The 18,782-nt window shown below is 48.4% G+C and overlaps 1 protein-coding gene and 1 pseudogene across 2 annotated transcripts; both read right to left on the bottom strand.

Annotated features, from left to right (window-relative positions):
* Nucleotides 1–6,092: 6,092 nt before the first annotated feature.
* Nucleotides 6,093–6,844, bottom strand: LOC308512192 (TCF3 fusion partner-like; annotated as a pseudogene). The gene has a single exon. The product of its transcript is annotated as a TCF3 fusion partner-like (transcript).
* Nucleotides 6,845–9,167: 2,323 nt separating this feature from the next.
* Nucleotides 9,168–14,241, bottom strand: LOC308512326 (cyclin-Q-like; the record flags this gene model as incomplete). The annotated part of the gene is made up of 2 exons (XM_081082106.1): nt 9,168–9,196; nt 13,434–14,241. The coding sequence occupies 2 exons, from the start codon at nt 14,239–14,241 to the stop codon at nt 9,168–9,170; spliced, it is 837 nt and encodes a 278-aa protein (XP_080938232.1).
* Nucleotides 14,242–18,782: the final 4,541 nt, after the last annotated feature.

The raw sequence follows: 18,782 nt of genomic DNA, 5'->3' as shown, positions 1-18,782 counted from the left end.
TCTTTCCATTTCATTTCTGTGTGGCTAACTTTCTGACTCTGTTTCTCCTTCTCATTACAGCAATCTCTTTAGCATTTCTTGTAAAGCTGGTTTGGATATGATGTACTCCTTCAGCCTTTTTCTGTCTAGGAAGCTCTGTATTTGACCGTCTATTTTGATTGAAAGAATTGCTGGATATAGTAATCTTGGCCTCAGATCCTTACTTTCCATTAACTTGAGTACTTCATGCCATCTTCTTCTGGCCTGTAGAGTTTCTGATGAGAGATCAGGAGTCAGCCTTATGGGAACTCCTTCATAGCTAACAGTTTTGTCTTGCTGCCTTGAAGATTCTGTCTTTGTCTTTAATTTTTGGCATTTTAATTATGATGTGTCTGGGCATGGGTTTGTTTGGGTACTTCTTCTTTGGGGTTCTCTTTGGTCTTGATCTTGTGTGGGATTTTCCTTTATCAGGTTAGGTAAGTGTTCTGCCATTGTTTCTTCAAAGACCTCTATGCCTTTCTCTCCTCCTGCCTCTTTTGTCACTCTTGCTATTCTAATACTGTTAGGTAAGTGGTCCTCCTGTTTGTTTGGGTTTTTTTTTTTTTAAATCTTATTTTTTCTGTCTTTTTTTATTGGGTGATATTTTTAACTTTGTTCTAATTCAGTGATTGATCCTCAGCTTTCCCTAATATCTGCCTATTCCTTCCAATGTGTTCTTTATTTGTGTTACGTCATTTTATATCTAGGACTGTTCTTTTCATAGTCACTATATCTTTTTTCATGCTCTTGAGCTCTTTTACCCTCATAACTCTGAAGTCAGATTCAGATAAATGTCTGCTCTGTGCTTCATCTATCTCTATATCTGAAGAATTCTCTAGTTCTGTTATTGGGGGTTGTTTCTTTGTTTCCTCTTTCTGGCTTTCTGTCTGGGTTTGTGGTGAGGAGCTAGGTGGATCCTATATGCCTCTCAGTCTCTAGTGCAGGACATTGTTAAAGTATGTTTCTGACTAATTCGGTCAGGCAAAGACTCAAAGCCTCCAGAGATCTCCTCTGTCTATAGACTGGAAGGATTCCAACTTCACTTGCCTCCAAGGCAATGGTCATCAGCTGTGACAAGAGTTTGTTTCAACAAGGTGGGGCAGTTGCCTCTGCCTGGAGGTTAATTGTTATTTATAATCTCTTAACTGCCCTCAGGGCACGGTGTTTACCAGTAGTGTGTGTTAATTGTGTCCCCTCCAGGAAAAGCAAATGTCTGCATGGGAGAGATTTTCTCTGCTGCATGAGGAAATGACTTCTCCCAGGAACTTGAAGTGTTTGTCTTCTGAGCTGGTAACCTTGACTCCCAGTTCTGGCTTTTTCCCTCACAGCTCCAGTCCGCTTCACCCTCCCTTTGCCAGGGCACAAGGTGTGTGGCTCCACAGGGAAGTTTGTGCGTTGGCCCTTTAAGAGGATGCCTGAATTTCCAGTTGTCTCTCCCTGGCAGACAGTGCCCTGCTGCTATTCACATCCACAGGTTATATGGGTACCCTCCTCAGTTCTGGTGCTCTCTGCTAGGAGGCGCAGCTTGGGGATTAGACCCAGAGTTCTCAGTGGCAGTCCTCCACAGCTGAGATATCTCTCCGAGACTTCAGTTGCTGTCTGTGGGTGTCAGGCCCGCCCCCTTCCAGCCTCCTCTCCTCCTACCAGTGTCTAAGTGGCCTCCACCTTCGGTCCTCGGGTGTCACGGTTCTCTCCTGTGAGTTTTCCATTGATTATTCAGGAAGTTGTTCCGTATTTTAGTTGGAATATCAGTTTGTTCCTGGGAGCATGTCCCTGCAGCATACACTTATTCTTCCACCATTCTTTTAAAAATATTTTTATTTATCTCAGAGAGAAACGGAGAGCGAGTGAGAGTTAGAAACATCAGTGATGAGAGAGATTCATTGATCAGCTCCCTCCTGCAAGCCCCAGACTGGTGATTTATTCCACTCCCAGGTAAGTGCCCTTGACCTGAATCAAATCTGGGCCCTTCGGTCTGAAGGCCAGTGATCTGTCCACTGTTCCAAATTCGCTAGGGTTCTGCCACCTTTTTCAATCTTCTTCAGAATCCCTCTGCATTGTAAAGTCCCTGCTAACATTCTTGTCCAATACACTCCTTTTCATGTGGTTTCAGGATGGAGTTGTGCATGAAGGCCCTAATGTCCTGTGAGTGCACATTCTGATCAATAGCACCATCAGGAAATGTGCATTGAGGCATGCTCAGTAGGCATATAGTAACATAAACCTGCCATGTCTCTTACTGTTTCTGTCTCTGTTTGGATCATGATGGATCCCAACTAAGGCTCTTGTTTCAAGTAGGGGTTGGCAGGATATACTCTTCATTTCAACACGTGTTCTTCTGAGAAACTTTGGTAATGGTGCCCTACTCTAAAATGTATTAGGCCATTCAATTATAAGGCCAGATCTTTTTATAAGGACAAGGCATTTATTTTTATTGAATGATAATTCTAAGAATCACATCTAATCTAATAAAAGATAAACATGGTAATTGGTGTACGACCGCTACCCTTCCCATTGGCTAATCAGGGCAATATGCAAATTAACTATCAGCCAAGATGGCGGCCGGCAGCCAGGCAGCTTGAACCTAAAATGAGGCTTGCTTGCTTCAGTGACGGAGGACTCCAACGTTCCCTGCCGGCTGCTGCAGGCCTCTGAGCCTGCAGTTTCAAACATTGTAACAAATATAGACGCTAAACAAAACCTCAGCCAGCTGGGATCTCAGAGCTGGGGTTGATACAGAGTTTTGAGAACTAAAACAAACCAGATACCTGCTTTCAGGAGCGGAGGCCTAAGAGCTGGAGCCTCAGAGCTAAAGCTGGCCCAGAATTAAAAAAAGAAAAAGAAAAAAGGAGCAGTTGGGAGCTTCAGTCCCAGCCTGAAAACAGCCCTCAGCCCCTCACCCAGACTGGCCAGGCACCCCAGTGGGGACCCCCACCCTGAAGGGTGTGTGACCAGCTGCAAACATCCCCTCATCCAGGCTGGCCAGGCACCCCAGTGGAGACCCCCACCCTGATCCAGAACACTCTTCAGGGCAAACCAGCCAGCCCCACCCATGAACCAGTTCTCTATTCTATATAGTAAAAGGATAATATGCCTCCCAGCACCAGGATCAGCGGAGCCAAGGGGCCTCCCTGCACCAGGATCAGCGTGACAGGGGGCAGCGCCCAAACCCCCTGATTGCCCTTCTCTGTGGGTGATAGAGGGCGGCGCCCCAACCCCCCACCATGGGCCCTGCTCTGTGTGTGATGGGGTAGAGTCATAACCTCCCCATCGGCCCTGCCCTGAGTGTGACAGTGGTGGCGCCCCAACCCCCCTGATCGGCCCTGCTCTGTGGGTGATAGAGAGTGGCGCCCCAATCCCCTGATCCGCCCTGCTCTGTGTGTGACGGGGTGTTGTGCCAACTCCCCTATCGGCCCTACTCTTTTAGTGACAGGGTGATGCTCCCCAACCCCCTGATGGGCCCTGCTCTGTGCGTGACAGGTGGGGGGGGGCGAGTTCCCCAACCCCCTGATCGGCCCTGCTCTGTGCGTGACAGGGGGAAGTGCCCCAACCCTCTGATCGGCCCTGATCTGTGCGTGACAAGGGTTGGTGCCACCACCTCCCCATCGACCCTGCCTTGAGTGTGACAGGGGACGGTGCCCCAACCCCCCAATTGGCCCTACTCTGAGCATGACTGAGGGTGGCATTGCAACCTCCCAATCCGCCCTGCTCTGTGCATGACAGGGGGTGGTGCCCCAAATCCCAGTGGGCCCTGCTCTGAGCCCAACCAGGGGCTGCACCGAGAGATTGGGCCTGCCTTCTGCCACCCGGGAGCAGGCCTAAGCCAGCAGGTCGTTATCTCCCAAGGGGTCCCAGACTGCGAGAGGGCACAGGCCAGGCTGAGGGACCCCCCCCCCCACCTGAGTGCACAAATTTTTGTGCACCGGGCCTCTAATAAATATATAAAGATATACTTTGTGCTTCCAACAATCATATACGTATTGAGGAAATGTGGAGACCAAATAACTACAACTGAATCAATAGGATGCAATTACTGTAGTTCCTCGCATTACATTGTTGACACGTTCCTGAAGTGGGATGTAATGCAATATTCGCGTAAGTCAGAACCCACCTACATAAGCACGTATGTCACTCACATGGAGTACACATACACAGCAGTAATGGCGTGAAACAGTAAAAAAAAAAAAAAAAAAAAAAAAATTAAAAGAAAGATAACAATTCCTGACCTTTACTTGTGGTAAATGAATAATAATAATAATAAAAAAAAAACCATGAAGCATATATGTACATACGTAGAAATGATCAAACTTTTTTAAAAAATAAATAAATGGGGTATGGAGACGTATCCAGAAAACTATGTACTTTGAGTCCAACATAACCCAAGGAATGTCTACATTATCTCAACAGGCTGAAAAGTGACCAATGTGGATTCAGATAGTCTGTTTTTAATGAAAACAAGGTTGGGAAGGCACACTTCAAAGAGTCAGGCATTGCAAGTTCCAAATTAGAGCGTGCACATCGTTGTGAAGAAATAAGGTAAAAGTGACTTATTCATATTAGTAAAGAGATGTTTTAAAATCTAACACTGAGACCCTCACTATAATTTATGTTGGAAAATTGGAAGTATTGATAGCATCAGTGTAGTTAAGAAGAATATGCCTCTGCACTTGAATATAGACAAGCAGCCTTCCCATTTCAATTTTGGATGAGCTAGTGAGCAAAGAAAATTAGTGAAAGGCTCATTTAGTGGCATTAGTGGAAAGAATTAGCACTGAAACATAGTACTGTTTGTGGGAGATGTAATATTTCTCATATTTTGAAGGAGATTAGTGCCCTTCCTATAAGCCATTAAATAATACCACTAAAGAGCAGTAAAATCTATATGGCCATCATTACCAAAATTCAGGTTATACCTTTAAATTATTCAGCATTAGAAGAGAACCATGCTAAATCGGTGATAAATAATAAAATGACTAGAGGCCCGGTGAACGAAATTCAAGCGCTGGTGGCGTCCCACAGCCTGGCCTGCGCCCTCACGCAATCTGGGACCCCTTGGGAGATGTGGGACTGCCAGGTTAGGTCTGACACCTCCTGAGGGATGTAGCAGTGCACGAAACGGCAGGCAGCCGGGCAGGAGCCCAAGCTGGAGCCAGGTGCTGTGTTCCCGCTCATCCAGGCCCCACTCCACCTGTCACCACTGGTTCGTAGCCTTGTCACATAGGCAGCAGAGGCTCTTGCTGTCACAACTGCACTTTCCAGCCTTTAGCCCGGCTTCTGGCTGAGTGATGCTCTCGCTGTGGGAGAGCCTTGACCACCTGGGGGAAGCTCCTGTGTTGAGTGTCTGCGTCCTGGTGGTCGGTGTGCATCATACCAACCACTCATAATGTCGCTTATGCTTATATATATATATATATATATATATATATACTAGAGGCCCGGTGCACAAAAATTTGTGCACTCGGGTGGGTCCCTCAGCCCGCCCTGTGCCCTCTCGCAATCTGGGGCCCCTTGAGGGCCCCTTCCCCTGGCTGCTGGCACCAGTTTTCCTCCGGCGCCTGGAACCCAGGCCTTCCCTCTTCGCCAGGAGGGGCGCGCACAGTGGGCTAGGGACTTAGCTCTTTTAAAAATACTTCTGAATGTTTGGTAAATAACCCTGTAGGAATCTCCTTTCTGAAACATGTTGGTTGTTAAGGGCTGATTTGGGTAATCAACAAAATGTATGTTAGAATCCTAATCTCCAGAACCTCAGAATGTACCTGTGTATAGAGATAAGATCTTTAAAGAGGGGATTAGATTAAATTGAGGCAGTTCTAGTGGGACCCTTAGCCCATCTCACTGAAGTCCTTATAAGAAGAGGAATGTTGGGGCCCTGCCTCAGTAGGTCCGGGGGTTCCCAAAGGTGTGGATGGAGTCGGCGACGAAGGAATGACACAGAGGCAGCATTCAGGTGATCATCATGTCCAGGTTCTCTTTTTATTGTCCTGTTACATCTATATTTATACTATTTGATCCTAAAAGCATGCCTCTATAAGCTTTTTTTGCCAAGGAGAGCATGGGGTCTGTTTATTGGGGGGTCAGTCAAAGGGGGAGCTGGCTAGGGTGGGGTAGGGCAGCTACTTGTCTGGCCCCCAGAAACCCAACTTGTGTCCAAAGCCTCGACCGCTTTGAAGCCAAAGTCTTCCTCCACCTTTATCTGCATGGGGGCCAGCTCCAGAGACAGCGGGACTCACGCCTGGCCCCCTTCCGGTGGCACTCGCCGCCTCTTCCAACCCCTGGGCCCCTCGCCAGGGGCCAGGCTGCTGGCTTCTGCAGGCGCTGGCGTCCTCCTGGGCGGGGACAGCCCCTCTTTCTCTGGAGGCTGGTTCTCAGTGTTGCCTGGGGTGGGGGCATCTGTGCCCTGGCTGCCCTCATCCTCCAGTAAGATGGTGAACTGGCTGGCCCAGTAGTTGTCACCGTAGGAGTCCAGAACCTTCATGAGGAACCTCCTCTCCTGCTGGAGTCTCCATGTTATCCTCTATATCTGATGGAGCCTGTTCAGGAACCACTCCTTCGCCTGCTCAATCTCCCTGCAGCGCCTGGTACTTCCTGCGATTAAGTTCCCTTTGGCGCCGCTGTTGCCAGCCTCAGGCTGCCTCCTCCTCTTCCTCTAGCTCCTGGAGGCTGCAGCTGCCCAGACCCCCAGACAGGAACTCCACTTCGGTCTCAAGCTCGCTCTCCAGGATGTGACCACCTTCAGCGGAGGCAGCGCCAGCTCCCAGCCAGGAGGTGCTGAGAACTCCTCAAAGCCCACGGCTGCCATGGACCCCTCTCTCTGCCCCAGCTCCATTTCTCCCTGGCTCCAGGCGCAGAACTTCCAACCTTGCAAGCCTCTAGTTTAAAGTGGCTTGCAAAACTACAGCCCATTGGATTTCACAGCCAGGCACCCAGGCCCGGCTGCTAAGCCTCCTGTGAGTTGTAGTTCTCTATTTCCAGCTTGCCTCCCTGCCCCACCCCCACCCCAGTCCCAACTGAAAGGCCCTGCTGGCTGGACTAACCCTGTGGCCAGGCATCTGAGTCACCTCGGGTCTTTATTCCTGCCCCGACACCACGCCATCTGGCCATGGAGACTCTCCTCTTGGGAGGCCCCTGGGTCTCCTTCTGGGTCTCCTTCTCGGGCCTGGCTGCATCGCCCCCGAACCGGATGGCGTGCCCCAGCTGCTACACAGCCCCGGGCCCTGGGTCTCCTCAGCCTGGGCACCGGATCGTGTGCCCCAGCTGCAACGCAGCTCTGGGTCCTGGGTCTCCTCAGCCTGGGCACCGGATTTCTGACCCAGCAGCGATGCAGCCCCAGCACCTGGGTCGCCTTCTGGGTCTCTTGCTGGGGCCTGGCTGCTTCGCCCCTGGGGTCCAAATGGTGTCCCCAGGCAGCTATGCAGCCTGGCCTCTGGCCCCGCCTCTGGGTGTTCTCCCATCACTGGTGATCAGTGATCTGAGAAGCCACGCTGGGCAGGGAAGAGGCAGACATCTGCCTCTTCCCTGCCCCACCCAGTTTCTCCGATTACTGGCCCAGGGCCAGCAAAGGTGGCCAGGTCCTCCTATCACAGAAGCCAGCAAAGGCAGCCTGGCTTCTCTGAGCAAAAGCAGCTTGGTTCTCTGGCTCTTGGCTGCCACTGGGTTTCCAATTGCAGTCAGGGCAGGCGGCTTCTTCCCTCCTTCCCCTTTCGCCTCCTAGCATTGCACCTATGTATGCAAATTAACTGCCATCTTTGTTGGCAGTTAACCTCCAACTTGGCTGGCAGTTAATTTGCATATCGCCCTGATTAGCCAATGGGAAGGGTAGCGGTCGTACGCCAATTACCATATTTCTCTTTTATTAGATAGGATAGATATGTGCGACCAATTTGGCATGTCCTGCCCAATAGAATATTACCATTCACGGATGATATCTTGCCACTATTAGAATACCAGTGGCCAAGTGCATGGATTCGTGCATGTTGAAAGGAAATTAATTAGAAGAAATACCATAATACTGCTATTTGCCCTTTCTCTATAATAGCAGTGTCAATCAAATGCAGATTGACAATGACAAATTGAAACACACTCATGCAATTGGCGCCAGTAAGAGCTTCATATGTATCACACATGCACGAGTCAACTTAGCCATATAAATTAAGCAAGTTTATTCCATATATATATATATATATATATATATATATATATGGAATAAACTTGCTTAATTAGACCTGCAATCAGATTTAGCTAAACTTTTTTCAAGCCATTGAATCACCTTAACTTCTCCTCCAGGTAATTGTCAGCAACACAGCAGTAAATATCAACACAAAGCACATTATTATTGTAGTTCATGTGGGGAGACCAACGGCTAAAATATTTAACTGAAGCAATGTTTGACTTTATTCTGCACAGTGAGAAAACCTGAAGTCATTTTCAAGTTCCACCATTTCTTCCTTCTTTTCAGTCAGGTCAAGTTTCTAAGCTTGCAAAATCTCGGTTTTCAGGCTAATAATAGGATACCTCTCAGTCTACCAACTATCTACACCAGAGCTTTGAGTAAGTGGCAGGGCTTCGCAGGGTGACGCCCACTGCCCCATCTGTGATTAGAGGAGGCTTTTGTGGAGCCCACCCAGAAACAGCAGGCTGGGCCTGGCTAGGTGCCTTCTGTACCACATGCTCACATGACCAGCGCCTGTGCATGAGCCCACTGTGCCCCCATTCAGCACACCAGGGCCTGGTTGCATGCACCAGTGAGCAAGCACCTTGCCTGGACTCAGCAGGCTCTGCACCACCTGCTCCTTCACAGCACCAGTCTCAGAGCCAGGGGGCATCCAGAGTCAGGCTGTGTTGGGAGACTGAGGGGCTCCTGGGGGCAGCGCGCTTCCTCTCAGTTCCACTAGGGGGCCTTCAGCTGCAGGGCGCCTGAGGATTCACAGGGCTCCCCAGGGCCTTTGCACCAGGAAGGACAGGGCAAGCAGGATCATCCAGGAGGCTTTTAGCTTCACCTCGGTGCAGGGAAGTGGTGATACCCAGGACACAAGGGCACAGGAGGTTCAGAGGGCAGCTTTGGGGCTGGAGTGGGAGGACTTCATGCAGGTGGGGGAGGGTGAGATCCTGGAGCTGAGGTTGGACACAGGCCAGGATGTTGGGCTTGATCTTCAGTGCAGGAAAGAGGAGGACTGGGTGTCTGAAGAGCAGTGTGTGCAGGGAGAGGAGAGGGAGGTGCAGCAGGGAACCCAGAGTGAGGAGCAAGGGGAAGACAAGGAGGGCCTGGGGGAGGAGTTCCAGGCACAGGCTCAGTTTATCCTGTGCACAGAGGGCCTTCTGCAGGTGGTGCCATGGCAGGCCAAGTGGGCAGGTGAGGAGGTTTTCCCAGATCTGCAGGTGGGGAGGCAGGAGGAGGTGGTGAGTGAAGAGCTGAGGCTGGAGGCACAGGATCCAGGTGACCCGCAAGGGAGTGACCACCAGGAGGAGGGGTGGATGGAGGAGCAATTAATTGCAGTAGAGCAGTTTTTCCTGCAGGGGAAGTGGAGGGCACCATGAAGGGAGTGGAACAGGTGGGAGAGGTGGAGCCTCAGTCCAAGACCAAAGCAAAGCCAGAAGAAGAGCAGCCAGTGCAGCAGGAGGAGGCCCAGTCAGGGCCCAGGGCCAAGTTCACCTGGTCCCCTCTGGAGGTGCTCCAGTTTCTCCAATTGGAGATGGAGCCCATGAACGAGCAAGCCAGCAGGGCCTTCTCTCGGCTCAGGTGCAGGACTCGGCAGAGGCTCAAGCCCTATTTCAAACCGAGAAGCCTCAATATCCGGCGCATCCCTGGGTTCTGGCTCACAGCTGTATCCTTGAGGGTAGAGGAGCAGGATCACAAGGAGCATGGGACAGTGCAGGAGAACGGTGTAAGCGGGGATGGTTCCCCTAGAAAAGAACATTGAGGACAAGCTAGGGGCAGTGCGCCCCGGTCTGGCCCAGGATCCTGGAGACACCCTCTGTCTTGTACAGGCAACATAGAAGCATTACCAGGGTGTCCAGGGGCAGAGCTCCAACGCAGAGACACGCATACACCAGAGGCTGATGCCCACAGACAGGGCTGTGTTGCACGGGCTGTTCTGGGACTAACACTGCCCTACAGGCCATCTGTATGTCCAGTTCCTCAGTCAGAAGCATGAATGTGTGATGTGTAACCTGTCAAACCCTCAGCACAACACAGTCTGGTGGGCATCAGGGTCTGTCAGGAAACAGAGTGGTGCTGTGCCCCTTTCTGCCCTTGATGGAGAAGGAGTGGCCTTAAGGGAAGGAGAGGCTAGGCCGGGCTGCTCTTTCTAGCTGGTCCATGCCCAGCTCCCAAGGTGCAGGTTGCTTGACCCAAAGCAGTTTGTCAACCACCCAGAGTTGTCGGCAAATATCAGGGTCCAAGGTGAAAACATCCTTGGTCACATGATCAATTTGAAGGTCAGTCTACCTGCTCCAGGGAGTGGTGGAGGGCAGGTGGGTAAGTGGCCTGTCCCTGAAAACAGCTACAGGCTGGAGCCCTGGGCAGCGATTTCACTCCCTGGATCCACTTTCCTTCTGCAGGTGAGGGAAGTCAGGCATCCCTGGGGTTGGTGCACCATTAGCCTGTACTTCTGCAGCAACCCCTACTTCCGCAACCATGTGATTGTGAAGAAGTATCTCATCACTCTCACAAGTAACAGGAGGCTCCCTGTATGGGCTGCAGCTGGTGGTGGGCGGGGATGGAAGGCCATGTGCCCAGCTTCACATACCCCTCTCCTGCAGGATACAGGTTGTCCAGTGCCACTCCGATTCAGTGGTACCAGCATTGTGAATGAGAAGCCTACAGCCACAGGCTCCAGGACAACAGCGCCAGCTTCTTCTACTGGTTCTCTGACAACAGCGTGGCAGGATCTGGCAGGATTGCTGAGGTTGGATGTCACTGGCCATGCCAGCATGCAGCTTCCTGTGTCCACCTGCTGCTTGCAATTCTATTCAGGTCCCTATGGTCTCCTGTTTGCCCTACCAGATCATCAGCAAGGACCTGTGGCTCAATCCCCTGGAGAACTATGAGAGGAAGATGGTCCCCAGAGTGGACAGGGTGGGTGAGGAGGGGCTGCCTGGGCTCTCCCCTGGTGTGCTGCCAGGTTCCTGGGCCATTACATTTCTCTCACAGGGACACCTGGATGCTGGGAAGGATACAGCCTGTGACCCCCGGACCTCAGGGTGTGTGCCTGAGACAGGAACTACCAGCACAACAAGTGCAGTGCAATTCCAGATCAGGCAGGGGGGCTTAGGCAGGGGGAGAGAGTGTGCATGTCCATTGTCACTCAGAGTCAAAGCAGATTACCTCAGCCCCTCCTCTGAACTCTCCCTCTAGGCCACCCACAGCACCTTCAGGCCTTTCCACCTGCCCCTCAACAGGGGCTGCCATGACATTTTCTTCCTATACTCCTTTCCACAGGTGTTTGTGAATCTTCCTCATGCTGAGGCCTAGGCTGCTGTGCTGCCACGTCACATTGCCTTGTTGCTGCTCACCACCATCTCCCATTTCCCCAAGGTCTCCTCCTCCTCCTGGGGCCAGTGGGATCGGCCTGCTCCTTATCAGTATCTTAGGGGGCAAAGTGTGGGCCACAGAGCTGGAGGAATCCTTGTTTTGCAGCCTTGTCAGAGGTTCTTCAATCCTTTTATCCATTTAGGTTTTCCAAGGAGAATACCTCATTTGTTTACCCTCCCTAACTGGAAAACAGGGCAGCATGCCATGACGAAATAACACAGTGCTTCATTTTGTATGCAGTTCACTTCAAAGACTTCATGCACATATGGTCATAGACACCCTGGGAAATTTAGGGCCATGAATATAACTCACCATCCAATCAGACTGCTTTTCTGTGTTTGTTGTAAAATCAGACAAGAAATCCCATGTTGCAGAACACTTTCTTCTGAAAATTTTTTGTAATGTTAGTGTTTAAGGTTTTACCAAAAGTAATATACATGTCTCTTTCTTTTTTTCTACTGACCTTCCCTCCGGCTTCCTCTATCTCTAGTCTCTTGTTCTTGTCACCCACTCCCAGTGTCTTGCCTCTGTTGGTCTCTTGGTTGTGCTTATATTCTGAATATGTTAACAATACAATATGTAAAATTTAAACATTTAAGTATATTGTAATTTAAATCAGCACTTAGGAAGCAACCTTGTACAATTCAAACCTTGCCTCCAATCCTGAAACTTCATAATGGTACCTACAATTCTTGATGCTTCCCCCAAACCTACCATTTGCTTTTTGTCATTCTTAAATAACAGAAGCCAAATTGCTTACAATAAAATATTGTCTGTACCTTATCATTTTTATTTTCAGTGTCTAATTCTTCTGTCACAGGGTCTTCCCCTCTGACTCCCCAAGTGCCCAATCAGGTGAGCTACTGTACTGCATGATTCACTCTCTCTTGCATACATGGTGTATCCTGTGATCGCCGCCAGCACCACACTCAGGACCTCTTACAGGGGTGTCCCATCGGCTGTTGCAGTAATTGCCGTGCCCCCATCATACCCATCTCCTGTGTGGCTGTAATAATCATCACAGGAACTGGGCCACCATAAGTCAGAAAGGGCCTTCGTGGTGGTGGTGCCCAGTTTTTTATTGGAATGTTGATCTTCCTTTTGTTTAGTGGATGAGTTCAGTATGAATTTTGGAGAATAGGTCCTTATCTGATATAACATTGGCAAATATCTTCTCCCAGGCAGTGGACTTCCTTGTTTTGTTGTTGTTGTTGTTGTTTTTGTATTTGTTGGCCGCTTCTTCTCTGCAGAAGTGTTTTAATTTGACGTCATCCCATTTGTTTCTTTTCTCCTCAGTGTCCATTGCCCTAGGAGCTGTATCAGTAAAGGTATTGCTGAGACAGATGCCTGATATTTTGCTTCTTCTAAGATTTTCATGGTTACCCACTTACTTTTAAGTCCTTTATTCATTCCCAATTTATACTTGTGTATGGTGTAAGTTGGTGGTCTAGACTAATTTTTTTTGCATGTATCTGTGCTATAAGTCCAACACCAATTATTATTATGTTTTTATTTTGGCTTTGTAATATCTTCAATGAAACAAAATAAAATTTCCTCTGTTAATTGAGTCATGCTTTCTCTAAATCTGGCCTTTAAAAAAATCCCCTGGGGCACAGTCCCATCCGTTCTTTGATTTTCCTTCCACTGATCCCAAACCTCGGCTGTAGTCTGCGTCCTTTCAAAGGACAAAAGCAGACCCGGAGGCCTCAGAGCTGCCCGCGGCACCCTCCTGCCCGCGGGAGGTGCAGCGCCCATTCCCATCTGGACCTTGGCTGCCAGGGAGAGTCAAAGCCTGAGAATCAAAGTGGCAGCATGTCATCGCCTTCACCGGCCTGTCTCCAGCAGCACAAAACCAGTCCTCCCTGCCAGTGCTCTGGGGACCGGCCCTCAGGGCGATGTGGTGGCGCTGTCCCCTGGCAGCCGAGTGTCCCAGGCTTGTCTTTGGGGATCTCTGTGTCCATGGTATAAATGCGAGTGAGATCAGACACAATGTTATCAATGATTGGCTTGGTAAGGTCGCCACTAAACACCTGCCACCATGGCTTCTCGGCCATGGCCTCAGCGGGCACCTGGACCCCATAGACCTGCAGGGCCAGGTGGAGCACCGCCACTGCTATGTGCTGAGCCTGGAACCGGAAGCACAGCCCCCCGCGGTAGCTGTCCCGCAGCAGGGCCCAGGCAGTGACGGAGATGGGGGTCCGTTGCCAGCTGTAAGGATTCAGCCAGTTCTTGAGAGAAATCAGGTAGTGGAGCAGGTACCTGTGTGGGTGCTGAAAGGAGACTTGGAAGCGCAGTACCCGCAGCACAAGGAGCTCGCACTGCACAATGCTGTCCTGGATCACCCAGACTAGGGAGTCCATCTCCAAGGGCTCGCTGCCTGGGTGGAAGTACCTGTTGGACACGTTGATGATGTCACGGGTTCGCAGGGGCTGTTCTTCCACTTTGCCAGCCAAGTAAAGGGCAGACATGGCGACCAAGTAGGGGTCATAGGCGTCCAGGTTGATCTCGCAGAAGAACTTATGGTAAATGGCACAGGCGGTGGCGAGGGGAATGGACTGCATCCCTAGCTTGACACCTGCCTCCATGATGAACCTTGTCACGCGGAAGTGCACCCTCGCCTGCGGTTCGGGCCACCCCTTGGCGCCTGGCGCCGCGTCCTCCTCTCTGCAGCTTTCCAGGCTAAGGTCCTCCATGGGGCCCTGCTGGGAGGCCCCAGACCCCGCGGGAAGGGCAAGAGTCTCCAGTGCAGTGCCTGTGCCAGCAGAGTCCTAGCCCAGTGCGCAGCCGCCCCGCCGCGCCCCGCCCCTCCGCGCCCCGCACCGCCCCGCACCGCCCCACCTACCCAGCCCTGCCTAGGCCTGACTGCCATCCAGGTTCCAACACCAATTATTGAAGAGACTGTATGACTCCATTCTATGCTTTTGCCTCCCTTTGTCAAATATTAATTGAGCATAATGGTTAGGGTCGACTTCTATGTTCTCTGTTCTGTCCCATTGGTCTTTCTGTCTGTTTTAGTTCCAGTAAGACGCAGTTCTGAGAATGGTGGCTTGTAGTATAGCTTGATATCTGGTATTGTGATCCCTCCAAATTTGTTCTTTTTTGTCCAGATTGCTGTAACTATTTGGGGTCTTTTCTTAAATTCATAGGAGTTTTTGGAAACTTTCTTTTGGTCTGTGAGATACGCCATTGACATTTTAATGGTTAATACATTAAAACTTTACTTTGCTTTGGGTACTATGAACATTTTAATGATGTTGATTGTACCAAACCATGAATATGGTATGTTCTTCTATTTGCTTTAGTCTTCCTCTATCACTTTTTTCAATTTCCTGTAGTTTTCCAAGAACAGGTTTTTACCTCCTTAGTTAAGTTTATTCCTAGGTTTCTTAAATTTTTGTTGCACTGCTAAATGGCATTTTTGTTTGTTTGTTTCTATTTCTGAGTTCATTATCCGTGTATCAAAAAGCCATAGAATTCTGGGTGTTAATTTTGTACCCTGCTACATTGCCAAATTCATTTATTAAATCTCCTAGTTTTTTTGGTGGAGTCTTTAGGTATTTCTATGGACAATACCATGCCATCTGCGAGAATTATGACAGTTTTACTCCCTCTTTTCCACTTAGCATGCCTTGTTTGACTTCTTCTTGTCTGACTGCATTGCCTAGCACTACCAGTACTCTGTCGAACAGAAGTGGTGAGAGTGGGCATCCCTGTCTTGTTCCTCTTCTTAGAGTAATTGTTTTTGCCCATTGAGTATGATGTTGTCTGTAGTTTTGTCACATAAGGCTTTTTTAATGTTGAGGTATGATCCCTCTATGCCCAGTTTGCTTAGAGTTTTTATCAAAATTGGGTGTTGGATTTTGTCAAATGCTTTTCCTGCACCAATGGATATGAATCTCTCTCAATTTGTTTATGTGATGCATCACACTTATTGATTTCTGGATGTTGACTCATCCTACTTCCCCAGAATATATCCGCTTTGGCATGGTGTATGCTCATTTCAATGTAATGTTGCATCGCATTTGTTAGAGTTCTGTTGAGGATTGTAACATCTATGGTCATCAGAGATATATTGGCCTGCATTTTTCTTTCTTTGTGTTTTCTCTATCTGGCTTTGGGATTAGAGTAATGCTGGCTTCATAGGAAGTGTTGGGAAATGGTACTTCCTTTGAATTTTATGGAATAGTCTGAGGAAGAAGGTTTTAGTTTTTCTTTGAACACTTGGTAAAACTCCCTGTGAAGCCGTCTCGCCCAGGCTTTTGTTTGCTGCAAGTTATTTTTGTGACTGCTTGAATTTCCTGAGTAGTTATTGGCGTGGTCCTATGTTTTATTCTTCCTAACTAAGTTTAGGAAGATTGTATTTTTCTAGGAATATGTCCATTTCTTCAGGGTTGATCAGTTTGTTGGAGTAGAGTTGTCCATAGTATTTATTTACAATCCTTTTTATATCTGTGGGGTCTTTTGCTATTTTGCCTCTTTCGTTTCTGATTTTGTTTACTGGGGTCCTGTTGGTGAGCCTAGCTAGAGCTTAGTCAATCTGGTTTATCCTTTCAAAGAAATAGCTCATGTCTTTATTAATCTTTTGTGCGGTTTTTGGTCTCTATGTCATTTATTTCTGCTGTGATCTTCATTATTTCCTTCCTGCTGCTCAGTTTGGGCTTTGCTTGTTGCTCTGTCTAACTTTTTAAGTTGTGCGGGTTAGATAATTTGTTAACTGTTTTTCTTGTTCTTTGAGTTAGGCCTGTAATGCTATGAAGTTCCCTCTAAGGACTACTTTCAGTGTGTCCCATAGATTTTGGACTTTTATTTTTACTTTTCATTTACTTCCAGGATGATTTTAATTTCTTCTTTAATCTCTTCGGTAACCCAGTTATCTATCTTTGTACATAAAAGCCCTGTGACCGGAATGGCAGAATGACCAGAATAGCTGGTGGCTATGACTTGCATTGCGGCAGCCAAGCAGTCTTATCTGGGCCCCAATCGGCCATATCCCTGACCAACCTTGCTTCCCATCTGCCCCCAATCCCCCATTCGGGGCAGGACTGATAAGCAAACCACTCACAGCCTTTCCCCTGGTCAGCCCCACCCCCTATATGCGCTAACGCCCAGATTGGAGGCATGGCCTTCTGGTTAACCGCCAATGGCCACTAACCGCTGCAGGCCTGGCCCCATGTGCCCCCATCTGGGGTTGCCAACCAGACTGCTTCCATACAGGAATTCATACCCTGGGCCTCCATTTATTTAATAAAAGACTATTTAGCCTCCAAGTATTTGAATTTTGTTATATCTTATTGTAGTTTATTAGCAATATAAGAGGCCCAGTGAACGAACTTTGTACACTTGGCGGAGTCCCTCACCCTCTGGCAGCCTGGGAGACCTCAGGGGATGTCCGAATGATGGCTTAGGCTTAATCCCAGTTGCCAAACATGCTTAGCGCCTCTGTGGAGGTGGGAGAGATTCCTGCCACTGCTGCTCCACTTGCCAGTCGTCAGCACAGGATCCAGCTGAATGGCCCTGCCCTGTGGGAGCTCACTGATCCCCAAGGGCAGCTCTTGCATTGAGAGTCTACTCCCTGGGTGTCAGAGCACATCATAGCAATCGGTCTTATCTCTTTTTTATGACCTTTACTTTGAGATTTCTTTTTTCTCTCTTTTCTAAATTGTTTTATTGCTTAAAGTATTACAAAGGGTATTACATATGTCTCCTCTTTCTTCCCCGCCCTGACTATCCCCTGGCCTCCCCTAACTCCCAGTGTCTTATGTCCATTGGTTATGCTTATATGCATGCATACAAGTCTTTCGGGTGATCTCTCACTCTCCCCGCCTGCCCCCCAACCCTCCCCGGCCTTCCCGCTGTAGTTTGACAGTCTGTTCGAAGCTGCTCTGCCTCTGTATCTATTTTTGTTCATAAGTTTATAATGGTCTTTATTATCCATAAATGAGTGAGATCATGTGGTATTTTTCCTTCATTGACTGGCTTATTTCACTTAGCATAATGCTCTCCAGTTCCATCCATGCTGCTGCAAATGGCAAGAATTCCTTCTTTTTTACAACAGCATAGTATTCCATCATGTAGATATACCACCGTTTTCTAATCCATTCATCTGCTGATGGGCACTTAGACTGTTTCCAGGTCTTAGCTATGTTGAATTGTGCTGCTATGAACATAGGTGTGCTTATACCCTTTCTGGGCTCAGAGGTGTGGCAAACTTTCCTGCCCAGATCCCTGGTTTTTACCTTACCAGAGGAACTCTGCCCTTCCTGGCTGTAAACTGTCTGACCACCTGAGTGTACTTTGCCAATTCCGGGTGGGTGTTATTAGTTTCAGCTGCTCACTCCATTTGCTCCGGGACGTGCCCTGGGATGTGTATGCCTATTCCATCGCCATCTTGGCTTCTTGAGATTTATTTCTTCAAATATAATTATTGATCCCCTAGTTTTTTCCCCTTCTTTGCCTGAAAAGTATTTCTCTCCTTCCACTTTCAGTCCATGTGAGTCCTTATTCTGAGGTGGGTCTCTCATAGACAGCATATATATGGGTCTTGTTTTATTATAATTTTGGCCATTATATATCTTTTGAATGGAGTGTTTAGTCCATTTAGGTTTAAGGTTATTTTGATAGGTACTGATATGTTGCCACTTTTTTTTTTATGCCCGTGTTTCTTCTGTCTCTTCTATTCCTTCTTTTTACAACAGTCCCTTCAGCATTTCTTGAATTGATGGTTTAGTAGAGAAACACTCCCTTAGATTTTTTTTTATCTGTAAAGACACTGAATTCCCCTATAGTCTTGAATGATTGCCTTGCTGGATAAGTATTCCTGGATTTGGTCCCTTGTTTTGCATCACTTTGCATATTTCCTTTCATTCCCTTCTGGCCTGATCTGTTTCTGTTAAAAATCATTTGATAATCTAACAGGAGAGCCTTTGTAGGTGACTCTCTGTGTCTCTCTTGCAGCCTTTAAGGTTCTGTTTGTGTCATTATTGTTTGCCATTATAATTACAATGTGTCTTGGTATAGGTCTTATTGGTTTCATCTTGTTTGGGACTGTCTGTGCTTGTGTGACTTTTTCTTCCCAAGATCAGGAAGGTTTTGTGATTATTTCTTCTAATAGGTTTCCTAATCCTTGTTCCTCATCTTGTCCTTCTGACACCCTTATTATACACATGTTATTTGTTTCATGTTATCCCCAATCTCCCTTAGGATATCCACCTGCTTTCTATTTTTTCTCTCAAGT

Source organism: Myotis nattereri (genome assembly GCF_964212035.1).
Source record: "Myotis nattereri genome assembly, chromosome: Y".
NCBI classification, from domain to species: domain Eukaryota; kingdom Metazoa; phylum Chordata; class Mammalia; order Chiroptera; family Vespertilionidae; genus Myotis; species Myotis nattereri.
The sequence above is the reverse complement of the archived record's forward strand: the minus strand, read 5'-3'. Positions and strand labels throughout refer to the sequence as shown.